Source organism: Neovison vison, chromosome 7 (assembly GCF_020171115.1).
Source record: "Neovison vison isolate M4711 chromosome 7, ASM_NN_V1, whole genome shotgun sequence".
Lineage (NCBI taxonomy): Eukaryota > Metazoa > Chordata > Mammalia > Carnivora > Mustelidae > Neogale > Neogale vison.
This window is the reverse complement of record NC_058097.1, coordinates 138,267,894-138,284,519: the sequence shown is the minus strand read 5'-3', so window position 1 is coordinate 138,284,519 and position 16,626 is coordinate 138,267,894. Positions and strand designations below refer to the sequence as shown.

General features: G+C 41.2%; 1 protein-coding gene across 1 annotated transcript in view; it reads left to right on the top strand.

Moving 5' to 3' along the window:
• CCDC83 (coiled-coil domain containing 83) overlaps positions 1–16,626 on the top strand; it is a 41,432-nt gene that overhangs the window by 9,934 nt on the left and 14,872 nt on the right. The window contains exons 3-5 of the mRNA XM_044258375.1: positions 4,547–4,709; positions 7,974–8,141; positions 14,448–14,539. Of these exons, the coding sequence (XP_044114310.1) occupies positions 4,547–4,709; positions 7,974–8,141; positions 14,448–14,539 (423 nt within the window). The remainder of the gene's footprint in view (positions 1–4,546; positions 4,710–7,973; positions 8,142–14,447; positions 14,540–16,626) is intronic.

The window sequence follows — 16,626 nt, the reverse complement described above, 5'->3', positions numbered from 1 at the left end:
CCAAGGGCCAACCTTTCAAACACTGTAAACTTTTCAGTGCTTAAAACCCTATGGTGGCTTCCTATAGTACAGAAAATTAAATCCATGCTCTATTCTTTACTATAGTCTTTGAGGCCCTACAAAACCTATCCTCTGCTCACCTCTCCAAACTCATCTCTAGTTCGTCCACCCTTTGTTTACCACTGCTTCTTTTAAAACTTGGAAAACCCAGTCTCGCACATTACTGTACTTTACACTGACTCTTTCATCTTCTGGGAATGCGCTTCTGTTGGCTAGCTCCTTTTCATTCCCCCAAACTAAGGTGGAATGCAGCATACAAATGCTAATATTAAATCGAAAACTCCATTATTAAATTGAAAGCTTGTTAGGCAGCAGCAGTTAAATCTTACTTACCTTTGTTTCTCTGGAAGGACCCAGCATGCGTAGGTGTTCAATAAATATTTATTGAGTTGGTTCACACTAACAACTGTGAAAGGAAAATTTTTTGAGGTCATGGATGTTTAGTTGCTAAGTTAAACATGACTCATTAGCAAGACATACTTTTCTCTTCAGTTAGGTCAAAATCAGAAACAGCCCTCCTCCTTCCTACATGTCATCTCTTCCTTTGTGTTTTGTTTGGATTCTGACTTCATTTATTATCTTCCATTTCTCTCTGTTTGCATTCACTGCTCCTCATTAGACATTTCCTAGTTCCCTGTGTCCACTTCCTTACCTCTGGTTCCTTCTTTCACTCCTGCTGTTCCACCATGACTGCTAGGGCAGAAGATATTAATGACCAAGTAGCCAGGTCCAATGGCCTCTTTGTAGTCCTCACTTTACCCCTTGTGCCTTCAGCAGCCGTCCCTGTCACCTTGAAACTCTCTTTCTTTGGCTGCCAGGACATCCTTCTCCCTAAATATCCCCCCTATTTACCAACAATTTCTTGTTTTCATTCATTGCTCTTTTCCTGGACCCACCCCTAATGTATTTTCCAGGGTTCTGAGCTCAACTCTTCTCTTTAACTCTAAGATCTTACTTAACACCACAACTTCAAATGCCATCTATATGTGATAATTTTCATACGTATATGTGACAAATTTTCATAATACTTAGACCCACACAAAGAAATTAAAATGAGCACATGTAAAAACTGATGAAATCCAAATAAAGTCTCTAATTTACTTAATAACATTGTAATGTCCATTTCTCCAGTTTGATCACATGCTCTGGTTATATGGGATGTCATCGTTGGGGAAAGCAGGGAAGTAGTAAGAGAGAAATCTGTGTACTATCTTGGCAACTTCTGCTCTTGCTCCCATGAATCTTAAAGACTTAAAAAGGTAAAACCCATGAGATGGCCTTATAACAAAACAAACCAGTCCTTTGTAGTTTATTTATTAAATCTCCTTTCTTCTATTTTATAGTGTGACAATTATTCTTACCTTGAATAACGGTTGTCTACTTCGTAGGATAAAGGTCTTTTTTTTAACACATTGGTGAATATGTCTAACTAAATTGTATTTCAGTATATAACTCAAAATAATTTTTCAGATATAGTGAATTTTGTAACATGTTGCCAGACACATTTGCCATCCATTTGAAATTCATTATGGGATTTGGGAAATTTAATATGGATGTTATTAAATATATTTAATATTTTAATTTAATTCAAATATATTTAATAAATATGTAATATATTTACATATAATGCCAAATGTGATTTAGTCATATTTATGCAACATTCAGTCACATTTTAGGACATATGATGCTATTTTAATTTATAAATGAAAATATCATATGTTTGAAAAGAACAGTCATAGTGTTAAAAATTTGATCTAAGAAGACTGCATTCACTTTGACAAGTATTATGCTAAATAGGGAAAGTAAGGGCGCCTGGGTGGCTCAGTGGGTTAAGCCGCTGCCTTCGGCTCAGGTCATGATCTCAGGGTCCTGGGATCAAGTCCCACATCGGGCTCTCTGCTCGGCAGGGAGCCTGCTTCCCTTCCTCTCTCTCTGCCTGCCTCTCTGCCTACTTGTGATCTCTCGCTGTCAAATAAATAAATAAAAATCTTTAAAAATAAATAAATAGGGAAAGTAAGAGCAAAATTTGTTGATTGATTACACATTATTTCTTTATGAATTATATGCAGTGGTTTTTAAATGATCACTGTCTTTGGGGGTTTTTGCCTGTTATAGAGTTGGAATTGATTTTTTTAATAGAATATTTTTTTTAAGATTTTATTTATTTATTTGACAGAGAGAGATCACAAGTAGGCAGAGAGGCAGGCAGAGAGGGGGAAGCAGGCTCCCCGCCGAGCAGAGAACCTGATATGGGACTTGATCCCAGGACCCTGAGATCATGACCTGAGCTGAAGGCAGAGGCTTAACCCACTGAGCCACTCAGGCTCCCGAGTCGGAATTGATTTTGAAGTGATTGTTGCCTTACTAAAATTGGCTAACAAATAAAATCAGGTGAAGATTTATTTAGTATTCAGACTATACTATATTTTCCACTTCTAACAAAAATAAGTGGAAAAGTCCGTATTTGGAAAAAGTATTAGCAGTGCAATAGTTTGGCAAGAGACAGTTCCACTGGTATTATTCAAGTTTCTACAGATATTTCATTTTCAAATAACTCATGTCGAGCCAAAGTAATTCAATTTATTTATAAGAAGACAAAACATGAATCCATTTCCTTCAAGAAAATGGAACATTTGGGAATTGATGAAAGAGCAATATATTGTTTATTAGTTGCTAATACTGATTCACCTCCATTTTTAAATTAAACTTTTTAAAAATAATTATAGATTGGCATGCAGTTACAAGGAATAATACAGAGAGATCCTGTATAACCATAACGTGGTTTCCTATAATGTAGTACAGGACTATAGTATAATATCACAAATAGGATATTAATATTAACAATACTGACATTGATACAGTCAAGACACAGAAAGTTTCCATCAACATAAACATCTCTCACATTGTCCTTTTACAGACACTCCCTCCCTCCCAATTCCACCCCTTCTTCAACTCCTAGAAACCATTAATCTGCTCTCCAGACTTATAATTTTGTTATCCTAGGAATGTTATATAAATTACTTACTGGTAATTAATCTTTGTAAGTAATCTTTGGAGACTGACTTTTTCATTCAGCATAATTTTCTAGAGACTCAGTTAACTGCATGCATCATGAGCTGGTTCCTTTTATTTATTTTTATTTTGTGATATAGATGTACCACAATTTATTTAACCATTTACCTATTGAAAGACATGTGAGTTATTTCCTGTATTTGGCTATGATAAATACATCTTTTAGAAACATTTGTGTACAGGTTTTTAGGTGAATATAAGCTTTCATTTCTCTGAGATGAATGCTTAAGAGCTCAGTTGTTTGGTAAGCAAATGTTTAGTTTTATAAGAAACTGGCATTCTTTTTAACAGCGTAGCTGTACCGTTTTACAAAGGAGCCAACATTCATGGGGAAAGGCAGAGAGGGAAGGGGATGGGGGGTGGGTAGAATAAGGGAGCAGAGGAGGAGAGGGGATGAGAGAGAAGGAGGGGGGAGCAGATTTTCAAAAAATTGGAAAAGCTGAGCTCTGACAGCACATGAGCCTTGGTCCAGGTATAGCTCCCTGCTTTTTTCTGTTCGGTTATGTGAAAAAATTAACTTCTCTTCATGCTTAGGCTACTTTGGGTTAAAGTTTATCTTTGTAATGGAAGCATCCATTTCCTAAGGTTGTTGTCCCCATGAGGCTGGGACTCTGACCATGAACACCTCTCACCTTACATCCTTTTAACCACAAAATGGAGACAAGAGAGACATGTTTTTCACTAGTTTCAGCATAAGTATTTCCAGGGAAGGACTCTAAGCATGTCCTTAGCTTGAGACACATGCTTTACCTGGACAAACCCTATGGCTAAGAGAAGGGGCCCCTGTGTTTTGCACATAACATTCACTCATAGATTCCCAGTGTCTAGAAGACCGCCTGGCAGATGCTTCGTAAATACTGACCAGATGAATGATGATCGCTGGAGAAGGTTTTAGTGGGAGACTGAAGAAATTGGCCTCCGAGGTCTAACTTTAATGTCACTGGTCCTGTGCTAGGGTGATAGACTGGGAGGTTAATAACACAATTTGTAAATTTTTTAAAAAGATTTTATTTATTTATTTGAGAGGGAGAGAAAGAGAGAGAGCACAAGCAGGGACAGGGGCAGAGGGAGAAGCAGACTCCCCACTGAACTGGGAGCTGGACATGGGGCTCGATGCCAGGATGCTAGGATCACCACCTGAGCAGAAGGCAGACGCCTAACCGCTGAGTGACCCAGGTGCCCCAATAACATAATTTTTAAAATGTAACCTTCTATTCAATAGTTGCTGTGTTGATGGGTTTAATTTTACCTTGCACCCCCCCATGTTCCAGAAGCTCTTAGACATACTGTATAAATTTATTTCATTAGATATTTTATTCTCACTTTGCAAGCCTCAGCATGTGACTCCGTTTTGAGGCAAATCAATGTAAATACTTGAGCAGATGTAGTTACCCACTGTTGATTTTCATGGCAGAACAAACACTTGAAGGACGAACAGACTTGGCACATACGGAACCTACTAAAGGAGCTGAGTGAAGAGAAGTCAGACGGGTTACCAGTTGTAACAAGAGAAGATGTTGAAAATGCAATGAAGGAGAAATGGAAGTTTGAAAGAGATCAGGAGGAAAACTTGAAAGGTGACTTAGGAACTTAGGTATTTCTTAAATGTGTTCACGCTTTTGTCTCCTAATATGTTCAAAGTGTTGCGAACATGTCCAGATGAGAGTATTACCACCACAAGCACACACATGTGTGGGTAAATGGGCCGGAGAGGGAAGAGTGGGCAGAGCTACTGAAGCCAAGTGAGGAGAAGATGTGGGAGGAGGAGGAGGGGCACTGACCAAAAACAAAGGCAGAGGAAAACCACCTGGCTCTCAACAGAGGACAAGAGCCTGTTAGCTGCTACCCTGAAGTCCTCACAGGGTGAATTTGTTCTTTCCTCGGGGAAATTCTCTTGTCTGACAGGTTCTTTGGCTTCCAACTCAGTTCAGACTGGGGAACAGGGTGAATATTGCCATGAAGCTGCCCACCATCCCCCGCACCAGTATCACTAAGGGAGCTAAGCCCCCCATTTTGGTGGGAAAAGAGGAATGAGAGTTGGCTAGGGGGAAGGTTGGAGGACATGGAAAGAAATAATTCTAGGTGCAGAAGATGGTAGAGCATGACCTACTCTTGCATGGACTTTAGGAAACACCATGGGTCAGTGGGTGAGTCATACATCATTCTAACACGTGCATTTTTTTTTTTAAGAAAAATTTTATTCCTTTATCTTAAACTTTCTGCTAAGATTTCCCAAACCACTTCTGCCAGAACCTCTATATAAACCATCACATCTAGGAAGCTGGAAAACTTAGGGAGAGATGTGAGTATACTCAGGAAGCAGTCCTAGCAGCTGGAAGGCAAAACAAGGATGTGATTCCCTGAACATCTCCAAGATCAGAGAGCCGACTGACCCAAGCACTTTACGCACAGCAAGCACACCATCTGTCAACAGCTGTGGTTTTGAATGAGATGGTTTCCAAGACCAGCCATCAACCAGCAAACTTCATTTTTAGGGGTCTCCACAACTGTTCCCACAAGCCTGTTCTGCCTGTCCCTTAGAGGGCAGGGGGGATGTCACGAGGAAATAGATACTGTATTTCCCAGGGTGCCTCTCCAGGAGACTTCTGTTTATGTTCAGAAGGAGGACTTGAATAAGTCCCTTGAGATGGGAGTGAGACCACAAAGGATACTTAGATGCGCTCACTAAAGTGCCTTCTCAGGGAAATGGGCCCAGCTAGCCCTGGTGTCCTGGCTACAGTTTCGGCTGAGTGCTAGGACGCGTGTATCATGAGTGACCGGGGCGACACCGGGTGACTGAGCACAGCAGAGGAGGGCTGGCATGCGAGGCAGTCCAAGGACCAAAGGAGCCCGCAGAGGCCGAGGGAGGGAGGGAAAGCAGGACAGATGGATGGGAAAAGCCTTTGTGAGGCAGTAGTTCTCTTATGTTCCTGGGAGTCCCTGTAACTTGAGTGGGTTTGGGGAGCGGCGGCAACAGCTTCATCTGGCAGCTTGTTGCAGTGCAGAGTCTCAGGCCCATTCCGGTCTCCTGACTTAGAATCTACACTGCCACGAGATCCAGGGGGCCTCCCATGCACGGGAAGGTTCGAGAAGAACTGATGTAACCCCTGTTTTTCACCTTTTAGTTAGGACTCTTCAGTTGCATGGATAAAAAGTTAACCCAAACTACCCTAAGCATAAAGAGGGTGTTAATTTTTTCATAAAACCAAATGGAAAAGGCAGGGTGCTCCTGACCTGGACCCAGAGCCTCACATGCTGTCTGATCTCAGCTTTTCTCTCTCTCTTTTTTCTTTAACCTCTTCTGCCTCTCCTTCTTTCTTTCTCCCCACCCCTGTCTTTTACCCCTCTTCTTCCTCTGTCTCGCTCCCGAAAGTTGGCTCCTTTTTCTGAGGCCGTTGTCCCCATGAAGCTGGAACTCTGACCATGGACACTTCTCACCGGACATCCTCTTAACCTTCAAATGGAGACAAAAGAGACATGCTTTCCCTCAGTTCGAGGGACTGTGTTTCCAGGGAAGGCCTCTGAGCATGTGCCCAGCTTGAGACACGTGCTCCCCCTGGACAAATCCTTCTGGCCAGGAGAAGGGGCCACTGTAATCGGCCCTCTTGTTTGACAAGGGGTGGGAGGAGGGAAGGGACACGGGCTCTGGCAAAGTAGAACAGCCGCCACTCCCTCCACCTCTCTTTCAGTCTTCAGTGACCGTACCCAACCCTCCACTCAAAGGCTGACTGTGGGACAGGGCTGAGACAGCAGCCAACGAAGCAAACAGGAGGACAGCTCGTCATGCATATTATAGCGGTATTCACTGTTCAGTGGCAATAGCAAGGGCCATTTATCAAGGGATTTAAAAATATATGATCTTATTTACCGTCTTGGAAAAAGACATGTCTGGAGTCCTTCTGGCCCTCTATATTGAAGAACATCCCTCTGCCCTGATTGTAATGCTTTGGTCATTCCATAAACATTTATTGAACAGCAGCTAATTGCCAGGCTCCCTGATAAGTGCTGCTTTTGTAAAGAAGAATAAGATGTGGTCTTACCTTTAGGGAGCTCTCAAACAAGATGGTGTGTGGCACTGAGCCAAATGGCCCCTAAATTCCTTATACTCTGCTCTTTGTAATACTTCCAGTTCTAAAATATTGAGAAGCATGAGACCCAGCCTAAAGATGGAGTAGAATATCATGTTTAGCAAGTGCACCAGGACAAAGTGAAGGTTTATATGGGTAATACAGCTCAGTGATTTTACATATTTTACTAGAGAATTCATTTTTCACTCTGAAGGCCTTTGTAAGTGGGGCCCAGGGAAGACATGTTGAGATTACTGTCCTATGGTATCATCTCACACAAGGGAAGCCAAAACACTGAACTTTAGATGGAAGCAAACTATTTATTTACAAAAATCGTTGTCAGGAGCAGCACAGGATAAAAGTTGAGCTCACTTTGCCCAGAGGCACAATGGTCAGAAAAGTGACAATTTATTAATAAAAAGTCTATGTGATATAATGTACAAAATAGTACACTTATCAAGCTATCATGGGATTAATTTAAGCTTCTGCATTCCTAGGCATATAGGTAGTCTATTAACTTACCTGTCACAGCCTAAAACCACACATCTATTTTATAATTGGAAGTTTAATTTTACTTGGATTATGCATCATGAGGAGAAACAATAGTTGAAATAGTTTAGATTCACTCTCACTGTAGATAAAAATTTGCGTTTATGAGTTAACAGCATTTTAGTAGCAGACCTTTCAGGCCTTAACTTCATAAAATCAAATTGCAATGTATCATGGCTGTAAGAACAATGGAAACAACATGGTGCCTTGATTTTCTCTCAACAGATATGCGCATGCAAATAAGTAATGCTGAGAAACTATTTCTTGAGAAACTCAGTGAAAAGGAATACTGGGAAGAATACAAGAATGTAGGCAGTGAACAGCATGCTAAACTCATTACCTCCTTGCAGAATGACATCAGTAGAGTTAAAGAAAATGCGGAGAAAATGTCAGGTCAGTTGCAACAAAGCTAGTTCAAATTCAATAGAAAATCTTTGGAGAGCAGCCCTTTGGTAGATGGAAAATAATGTGTACTTCCTGGATCATTCTTTACTATCAGCACAAGCAGCTATGAACCTAAGGTGGAGAGAGGAAGTGCAGAAACTCTCCCAGGACCTCCGCTACTCGGGGCACCGTCACCAGCTGTCACCTGGCCAGCGTTCTTCTGAGTCATCCGATATCTCCATTTAGTCTACTCTATGACTTTTCTTTTTCTGGGTCTCTGATTTTTTTTAAGCCATTGTGCTTAGCCACAGTGACAGATAGGTGGCCTCATGGTTCTCAGAACTAGTCCTGGTAAGCTTCGTCACGCCTGATGCCATCACACTCCACACTCTCTCCATTTCCCGTCTTGTGTTTGTGTTTTAGTTCTTTCTGACTATAAGCTAGCATTTGCTTGGGTGTTTCTCTACAATGATGCTGGTTTTATAGCATGGTTAAGTTGTTTTAAGCTTGGTGCAGGTAAATTTCTTTTCAATATAACCCTGTCCCTGGACCTTCCTACCTCAGTTGAATTGTCCCAGACCTAGGAATAGAAACATGCAGACACCATCCACTGAATGAAGCTTCATTCTCCAAGGCAGTTGGTCTCAGGGATTCTCCGCTCCCTACCCACCGCCCCACCCCCCAACACCAGTCCTTCTTCTCCCCCCTTCTCCCAACCCCCCTCCCCCCAGAAACCCACAGTTTGTTTCGTGAGATTAAGAGTCACTTATGGTTTGTCTCCCTCCCTATCCCATCTTGTTTCATAGATTCTTCTCCTACCCACTTAAGCCCCCATGTTGCATCACCACTTCCTCATATCAGGGAGAGCATATGATAGTTGTCTTTCTCCACTTGACTTATTTCGCTAAGCATGATACGCTCTAGTTCCATCCATGTTGTCGCAAATGGCAGGATTTCATTTCTTTTGATGGCTGCATAGTATTCCATTGTGTGTATATATACCACATCTTCTTGATCCATTCATCTGTTGATGGACATCTAGGTTCTTTCCATAGTTTGGCTATTGTGGACATTGCTGCTATAAACATTCGGGTGCACGTGCCCCTTTGGATCACTACGTTTGTATCTTTAGGGTAAATTCCCAGTAGTGCAATTGCTGGGTCACAGGGCAGTTCTATTTTCAACATTTTGAGGAACCTCCATGCTGTTTTCCAGAGTGGTTGCACCAGCTTGCATTCCCACCAACAGTGTAGGAGGGTTTCCCTTTCTCCACCTCCTCGCCAGCATCTGTCATTTCCTGACTTGTTGATTTTAGCCATTCTGACTGGTGTGAGGTGATATCTCATTGTGGTTTTGATTTGTATTTCCCTGATGCCGAGTGATATGGAGTGTCATTAGTCTTTTTTGATGGGCTATATTTATAGGGACATATGAAGGTTTAGAGTGCCCAAACTAGATTTTTATTTTATGATACCTGATGATGAATAAGTTGTCCAATATTTTCTTCTAGAATATTTATGGTGTCATTTTAATATTTACATCTTTGATTTTTTTCTGTGTCTATGAGGTAGGAAACCAACTTTATTTTTTAGCAGATGGTAACCCTAACCTTAACCCTAACACTGTGTATCAAATAATTCATTTTAATCCTGCTGATTTGAAATGCTGACTTTATCATACTTTAGTTTCCCATGTGTATTTGGGTCTCTCCCTGTACTTTCTGTTCTGTTCCACTGATCTATGTATTTGTGTACCAGTACTATACCTTTAAAATGCTTATTATTTGGGGAAGTTTAAAATTTTTAATCCCCCTCAACATTTCTTTATATTTTAAATTAAGAAGTCATCTTCTCAGATAAAATTATGAACCCATTATCTTGATCAGAAATTTGGATGATTTCTTTGAGTTGAAAAGTGTCATGCTCTGTATTCAGCTTTGGGATGGTGGTAATAACACTTACATATTGAATTATTTTCTGGTTAAACCTTAGTCTGTAGCTGACTTTAGGTGTCATAGGAAAATAGCTGTTATGGGCTTTTCTTATCTTCATTAGTTTTAGGGATTTCTCCTAACCATATAGGTAGCAGCAGCAACTTGGCTTGGGGACTATGAAAATACTCTGGGGGCCAGTAATTGGACCATGGGTAAGAGCAGGACACTTAAATTGATTTATCTGGAGCCTTACAATTATATTGCTGTTTTTTTTCCCTTCCTCCATGATTTCTCTAGAATGTTCCTCCCACACCCATGATCATGGAGTTTACTTGCAAGGAACAAGTATTTTAGGGAAAGAGGTGGTTATTGAAACAGGACACTAAAAGTCAACTTTTTTAGTCTCAGTTTAAATTGGGGTGCTAATATGACAGACACCACATTTCAGAGTAAACTGAGAGACTGCCATGCTGAGGAGACAGAAAACTGAGTTCCAGTCTATACAAGAAGTTGGACAGGTCAAGAAAAGATTGTTGGAAATTAGGGGACAGTGTTTAGGAAGAGATCTTGGTGTGCTCTATGTCCTATGCTGTCCCACAAAGGGGCAGGTGAAGGGTAATTCTTCCGTCACCTCAGATCAAGATGGACAATCTTTGAGGAAATTCCTCAGGGTGTTCAGTATGCATCCTCTGTGGCTTGGGAGACATGGAGGTCTAGTCCTGAGAAATCTAGGGGGTAAGAGACTGTCTGATCGCTCTGACAGCAGAGCCAAAGGGGAAGCAGCAAGCGGCTGCCGCCTGAGCGAGGCCTGTGTCTTAGTCCTCTGAGACTACTACAACAAGATACATTGAGTGGGTGTTTTATAGACAACAGAAATTTATTTCTCACAGTTCTGCAGGCTGGGAAGTTCAAGATCAATGCCAGCAGTTTCGGTGTCTGGTGAATGCCTACCTCCTGGTCCACAGACGGCCATCTGTAGTGGAAGGGACAAGGTTGCTCTTTCGAGTCTCTTCTATAAGTGCGCTAATCTCATTCTTGAGGGTTCCCCCCTCTTGACCTAATGACCTCCCAAAGACCCCATCTCCACATATCATCACACGGGGGATTATGTTTCAAGGCATGAACTGGGGGCAGGGACCACAAATACTGTCTGCAGCAGGCTGCACTGTCAGAGTTTGTCATGGCAAAGCACACATGTGTCTCCTACGAATGTGCTGTGAGAGAGCTAGTACAAAGTCCTGTTAGAGCGCGGGGATGGTGTCCTAAAAGAGACATAGGAGCCTGCGTGCATGGGAGGGAGCAACAGATTGAGAGCCAGAGGCCAGAGGACAAGTTGTTGGCCAGCCTCAAGGACAGTACATCCCTGCATCAAGGAAACACGGGTGAAATAACTAGCAATGGGGAGGGTGGTCCCCTGAGGAACGTATAAAATTCTCCCATGGAAAAGGAATCAACCTTAAGTGCCAGCTAGGACCACAAAGTGCCACATTAGCTTGAGACAGTCTCTGCCAAGTGAGAGCTTTCTTGTCCCTTTCCATGCTTCTCTTCAGCCTTGAGGGAGGAGGCACAGAAACTCAAATTAGAGGAAATGGTTGTATGTCCAGGTTGGGAAGGGAGTAGCCACAGCTTTGAATGGAGTTTAAAGTTTTAATTACTACAAAAGACTGGATACATTAATCCCTGATTGAAGGACTCTTATTATCACAAAGGATCCAGAAAAGTAAAAAATTTGCCATATATCTTGTTGGGAGAGTTTCTAGCCTCACAGTATGCATTTTAAAGGGAAGAGATAAAGCTAAGTTTGTTTGATGTCCCATGGTCATGTTTTTTGAATATATCACTTGCAGTGAGGAATGGGAAGACTGAAGATGGAAACAGAAGCCCAGTGGTAGCTCTAGCGATGGCTCCTCTCTACATTTATCTTTCATGGCCTGTGCCCCCTTCATGCGGCCTCTGCTTTGCTCTGTCCTATCCCCATTCTCTTCTTGCTTCCCACACACCAGTTCTTGCAGTTTTCTCCAGCCCAGATTCTGAAGAGCTGGTGTCATCACCTACCTAAAGAAGATGAGCAAAGACCTTTATCCATGCCTCCTCATGGGGCATGGGTCAGCCATTCTGTGGTCAGCTATCCATCCCTGCCTTATTTGGGACCATCCATGAGCTCTGGGGGGTGGGGGTGGGGGAGCACCTAGAGCTGCTTCCCTGAACTTTGGTTGGGAGATGTTGGGATAGTGAATAGAGGAAACTCAGTCACTATTCTATCCAGGAAAAGGTTTTATCTCTCAATAAAAGGAAAGGCGACCTTAGTGAGGCCCAGCAATACAGAAAGTGTGGGGTAATGATAAGTCATTAGATATCAGAGTCACAGAGCATTTTTACTTTTGTCCTTCACCAGGCACACAGGACAGGAATCTCTAAAATTTCTTTGTACACTAAGATTTGAGTTCAAATGCACTTACAAAAAAGAACATTACTTCTTTGAACATTGATTTCTTCATCTGTAAAAATGGGAGTCCATTGGTGATCTCCAAGAGACTCACAAGAGGCCACCTCCAGCCTCCCCACAGGAGGGGGTCAGCACAGTGAGGTCGTGTGACACCGACAAGTGTGTGAAAAGTGGGCAACAGACTTCCAGAAAACAGTGGGGGAGCAAAGCAACATGGAGCCAGACACAGCAGGGAAGGCAGAACGATGCAAAGCAAGCTTCAGCCAGCGAGGCTTTGCCATCAGCTTCTGAGAAGTGGCCACATTAGGGGTCTGAACAGCCAGGAGTGTAAAGGCACAAAGCCACAGTCTCCCATGCTCCCATTAGCAACATTTCCAACTTTTATGAGAAGGAGATGTTTCATACTCCCAGCTTCTTTGGCTGTGTTCACAAATGCATGGTTAGGGGCGCCTGGGTGGCTCAGTGGGTTAAAGCCTCTGCCTTCGGCTCAGGTCATGATCCCAGGGTCCTGGGATCGAGCCCCGCATCGGACTCTCCGCTTGGCGGAGAGCCTGCTTCCTCCTCTCTCTCTCTCTGCCTGCCTCTCTGCCTACTTGTGATCTCTGTCTGTCAAATAAATAAAATAAAATCTTAAAAAAAAAAAAAACAAATGCATGGTTAACTGTTGTTTCTCAAAGCAGCATGGGAATCACGAAAGCTAGCAATGAGATTTTTATATCCTCCCTTGTGCTGGTTACTCTGTTCTTCAGAAGATAAACAGTTCATAGAATTTTATATGGAACTTGGAACAAGTTGGGTATTTTTATTGCTTTGTCAGTGTTAATATGGCACTAGAGACAGCTATAACTTTAGTCAGAGCATATTTGATTATCTGTTTTTTAGGATTTGCAGCAAAGAATTAATATTTAATCTTATCAAGCTCCAGGTGATGGTTTCTTTCAGATGTTAAGAGTGAAAAATCCATTATAACTAAACTCCTGATCCATTGCAACTCTTAGACTGCCTGTTGTGTTTTGTTGGGTAGAAGTTTCAACTAAATAGCCACCCTTAGTCTAGTGGACTAGGTCCTGAATTGAAACAAATTCTATCAGAAATGAGACTGGAATGATTAAAATGTCCAAGTGATAACTCCGAATGGGAGTAAGAAGAATAGAGGTTGTATGGATGGGTATATGTGGGTTAGAATCATGAGGACTTCCATTTTCTTATTCTCCAGATGTCAGGTTAGACCAGTTTCCTTCCTCTCCACTCTCTACAGCAGCCTTAATGTCACTATATCTCACTTTCCCTTGAACAGAGTTGTTGAAGGTATGATCACGAAGCCTAAAATTTTATGATCCTTTGCTCTCTCAATCCTGACTATGACATAAGAAAATCTGGAGAGAATAAAGAATCCTGCACTTCTTCATATCTGTCCTCCTTTCTTGCTCTGAGCCCTACTCAGAATGAGGGGCTGACTTTCACAGCCCCTTCACTCCTCTCTCCATCTTCTCATTCTGTCTTTCCTGCCCAAGGAAACGCATGCCAAAAAATACTGGAAATTTAGTTAGATGGAGTCAGAGGTACAGGATGCTTCTCCTGCAGATAATCAAATCTTCTTTATGTTTCCGTTATGGGATCAGAAGTGTGTCATATGCAAGGTAGATGGCTACCCTAAAGTATTGGGAATTTTCCCTTTAGAAAGACAATCCTTTGGGAATACAACTATTCTTAGGAGAGACAGTATCTTAAGCTAATTCACATTAAGGTGTTGGCAAATTATTGGAACATTTTTTCTAACAAGAGGTACTAGATGCTTCAGTAAAAATGTACCCTGAGAATTTGGGGGAAAAAATGTGTAGAAAGGAGCAGAGAGGATCATGGAAGATACAATTTATGAGCAGCATAGTTTTACCTAGGACTAGCCTTGCTAAAGCTTCTAATTTTCTTTTTAAAGAACACTATAAAGTCACTCTGGAAGATGCTAGAAAGAAAATAATCAGAGAAACTTTGTTGCAACTGGATCAAAAGAAGGAATGGGCCACACAGGTATATTTCAGTTTTCTTAAAAACAAAACAAAAGTTGCTCCCCTATTTTTTCCCATGGTATATTATAATGATTAAGAACCTGAGTTCTGAAGTTTGGCAGTTTAGTTTAAATCATGGTTCTACCACTTACTGGGAATATAAACTAAATTTGTTCCTTGACCTCTCTGGGCTTCAGTTTCCTAATTTTAAAAAAAGGGCAATAATGTTATTTACCTTTAAAGAAGAGTATGGGGATTAAATGAAATGATTTAAGTAGCATAGTGCTCATAAGGAACAAGAGCTCAGTAACTTACTCAGTTATTTTTAAGTAATAATAATGGCTACAACGAATTATTAAATACAAGTTTTGGATGCATTATAAAATGAAATATGATTTGTCTAAAAAGTACTGTCATATATATCCAAACCTAAGAAAGTACACTTTACATTGTAGAGCTTTAAAATTTGGGGATATAAAAAATGTCTGAGGGGTGCCTGGACGGCTCAGTCAGTTAAGTGTCTGCCTTCAGCTCAGTTCATGATCCCAGCATCCGGGGATCGAGTCCCGCATCAGGTACCCTGCTCAGTGGGGAGACTGCTTCTCCCTCTTCCTGCTGTACCCCTCTGCTCATGCCCACTCTCTCTCTCTCTGACAAATAAATAAAATCTTAAGAAAAGTTTGAGATATAATTTCCAACATTTTGTTTTCTAATCTCTTTGTTTTTGCTGTCCTTCCCCTGCCCCCAGACCATCTCTGGTTACGAAGATTCCCACAGGGACTGTCTCTTCATTTAGAGTATCTCCTCTTCAAAATCATAAACATCTGGTCTTCTTTAAAGTTCTTCACTGAATTTCAGTTGCTATTGTTTGTTGCTTAACTGTTAGTTCAATTGTTCTTTCAGTTACTATCCTACTGCATGACTTTTACGTACTTATACAAGTATAGAGGATTCTGGAGAACTGACCAATAGTTTATTTGCCCATAAAATTCAGCCCATTCGGGACTGAATATGATGAAATGGTGAAGTCAACAATGAAATGATCTGAACATAGTTAAGATGATTAAAAATGCATCTGTAGATCAAATATATTTCAAATATACACATTCAATATATCATGAGGACTGTTCCAGATATTGCTCTGAGCATTTTACATGCATGTCTCTCAACAATCCTATAAGGCAGGGACTCGCTAATGAGAAGACTGAGGCACAGAGAAATTTTTGTGGCTTTCCTAGAGCAAGTGGCAGAATTGAGATTCAATTCCAGATGTCTCCTTCAGATCATCGTTCTTAATCACTACCTGATACATTGTCTTTTCTCTACATTAATGCCGAACACCCACACATGTGAATGAATTTTCCCCATTTTATCTGGCTATTTTAGTATAACTTTAGCTTCTGATAATCCACTGTTGTGCAACCTTGGCTGCATATGGAGGTCACCTGAGAAGTTTGGTTAACTCATTTGGTTCCTCAGAGATGCTCATGTAATTGGCCTGAGATGTTGACTTGGTTTCTGGATTTGTCAAACTGCCCAGGAGATTCTAGCATGCACCCAAAGTTGAAGACCCCTGCTCCATTGTTAGTGAATGAAGCCACTAGCCCACTAACTTCTGTTATGAGATGTATTCTGCTTCTGTTCAATTCTGTGTTCCAGGACACTTCAGAGCTATCAGTGGCAGCTGGAGTAGAAAAGGTCTTGGTTCCTAAGGAATGTAGGTGCACCGTTAGTCTAATTAGCATGATTTGAAGAAAAAAAATTATTGCGAATCTTCCAATTCAAAGACCAAGATAAATTTATTCCTAACATATTTTTAAATTACTTCTGTCTGTGTTTATGATCTATAAAATTTTTCCTAATCTCTCTTGTTTTGGTTATGCCCTTCGGTTACTGAATGTGGAATTTCTAGCACGGTATCCATATAAAAGTACCTCACAGATAAATGCAATCTTTCATCCATTATAAAGTTCCTTTGGGGAAAACTATAAATAAACAAAAATTGAAAATGAATTTACATTTTATGAACTACTGACAAGGTGATGCTTTTCCTGTTTTCTTCATCTAAAATGATTTTCTCCAGGAGACAGTCTAGTTACCCTGAAACTA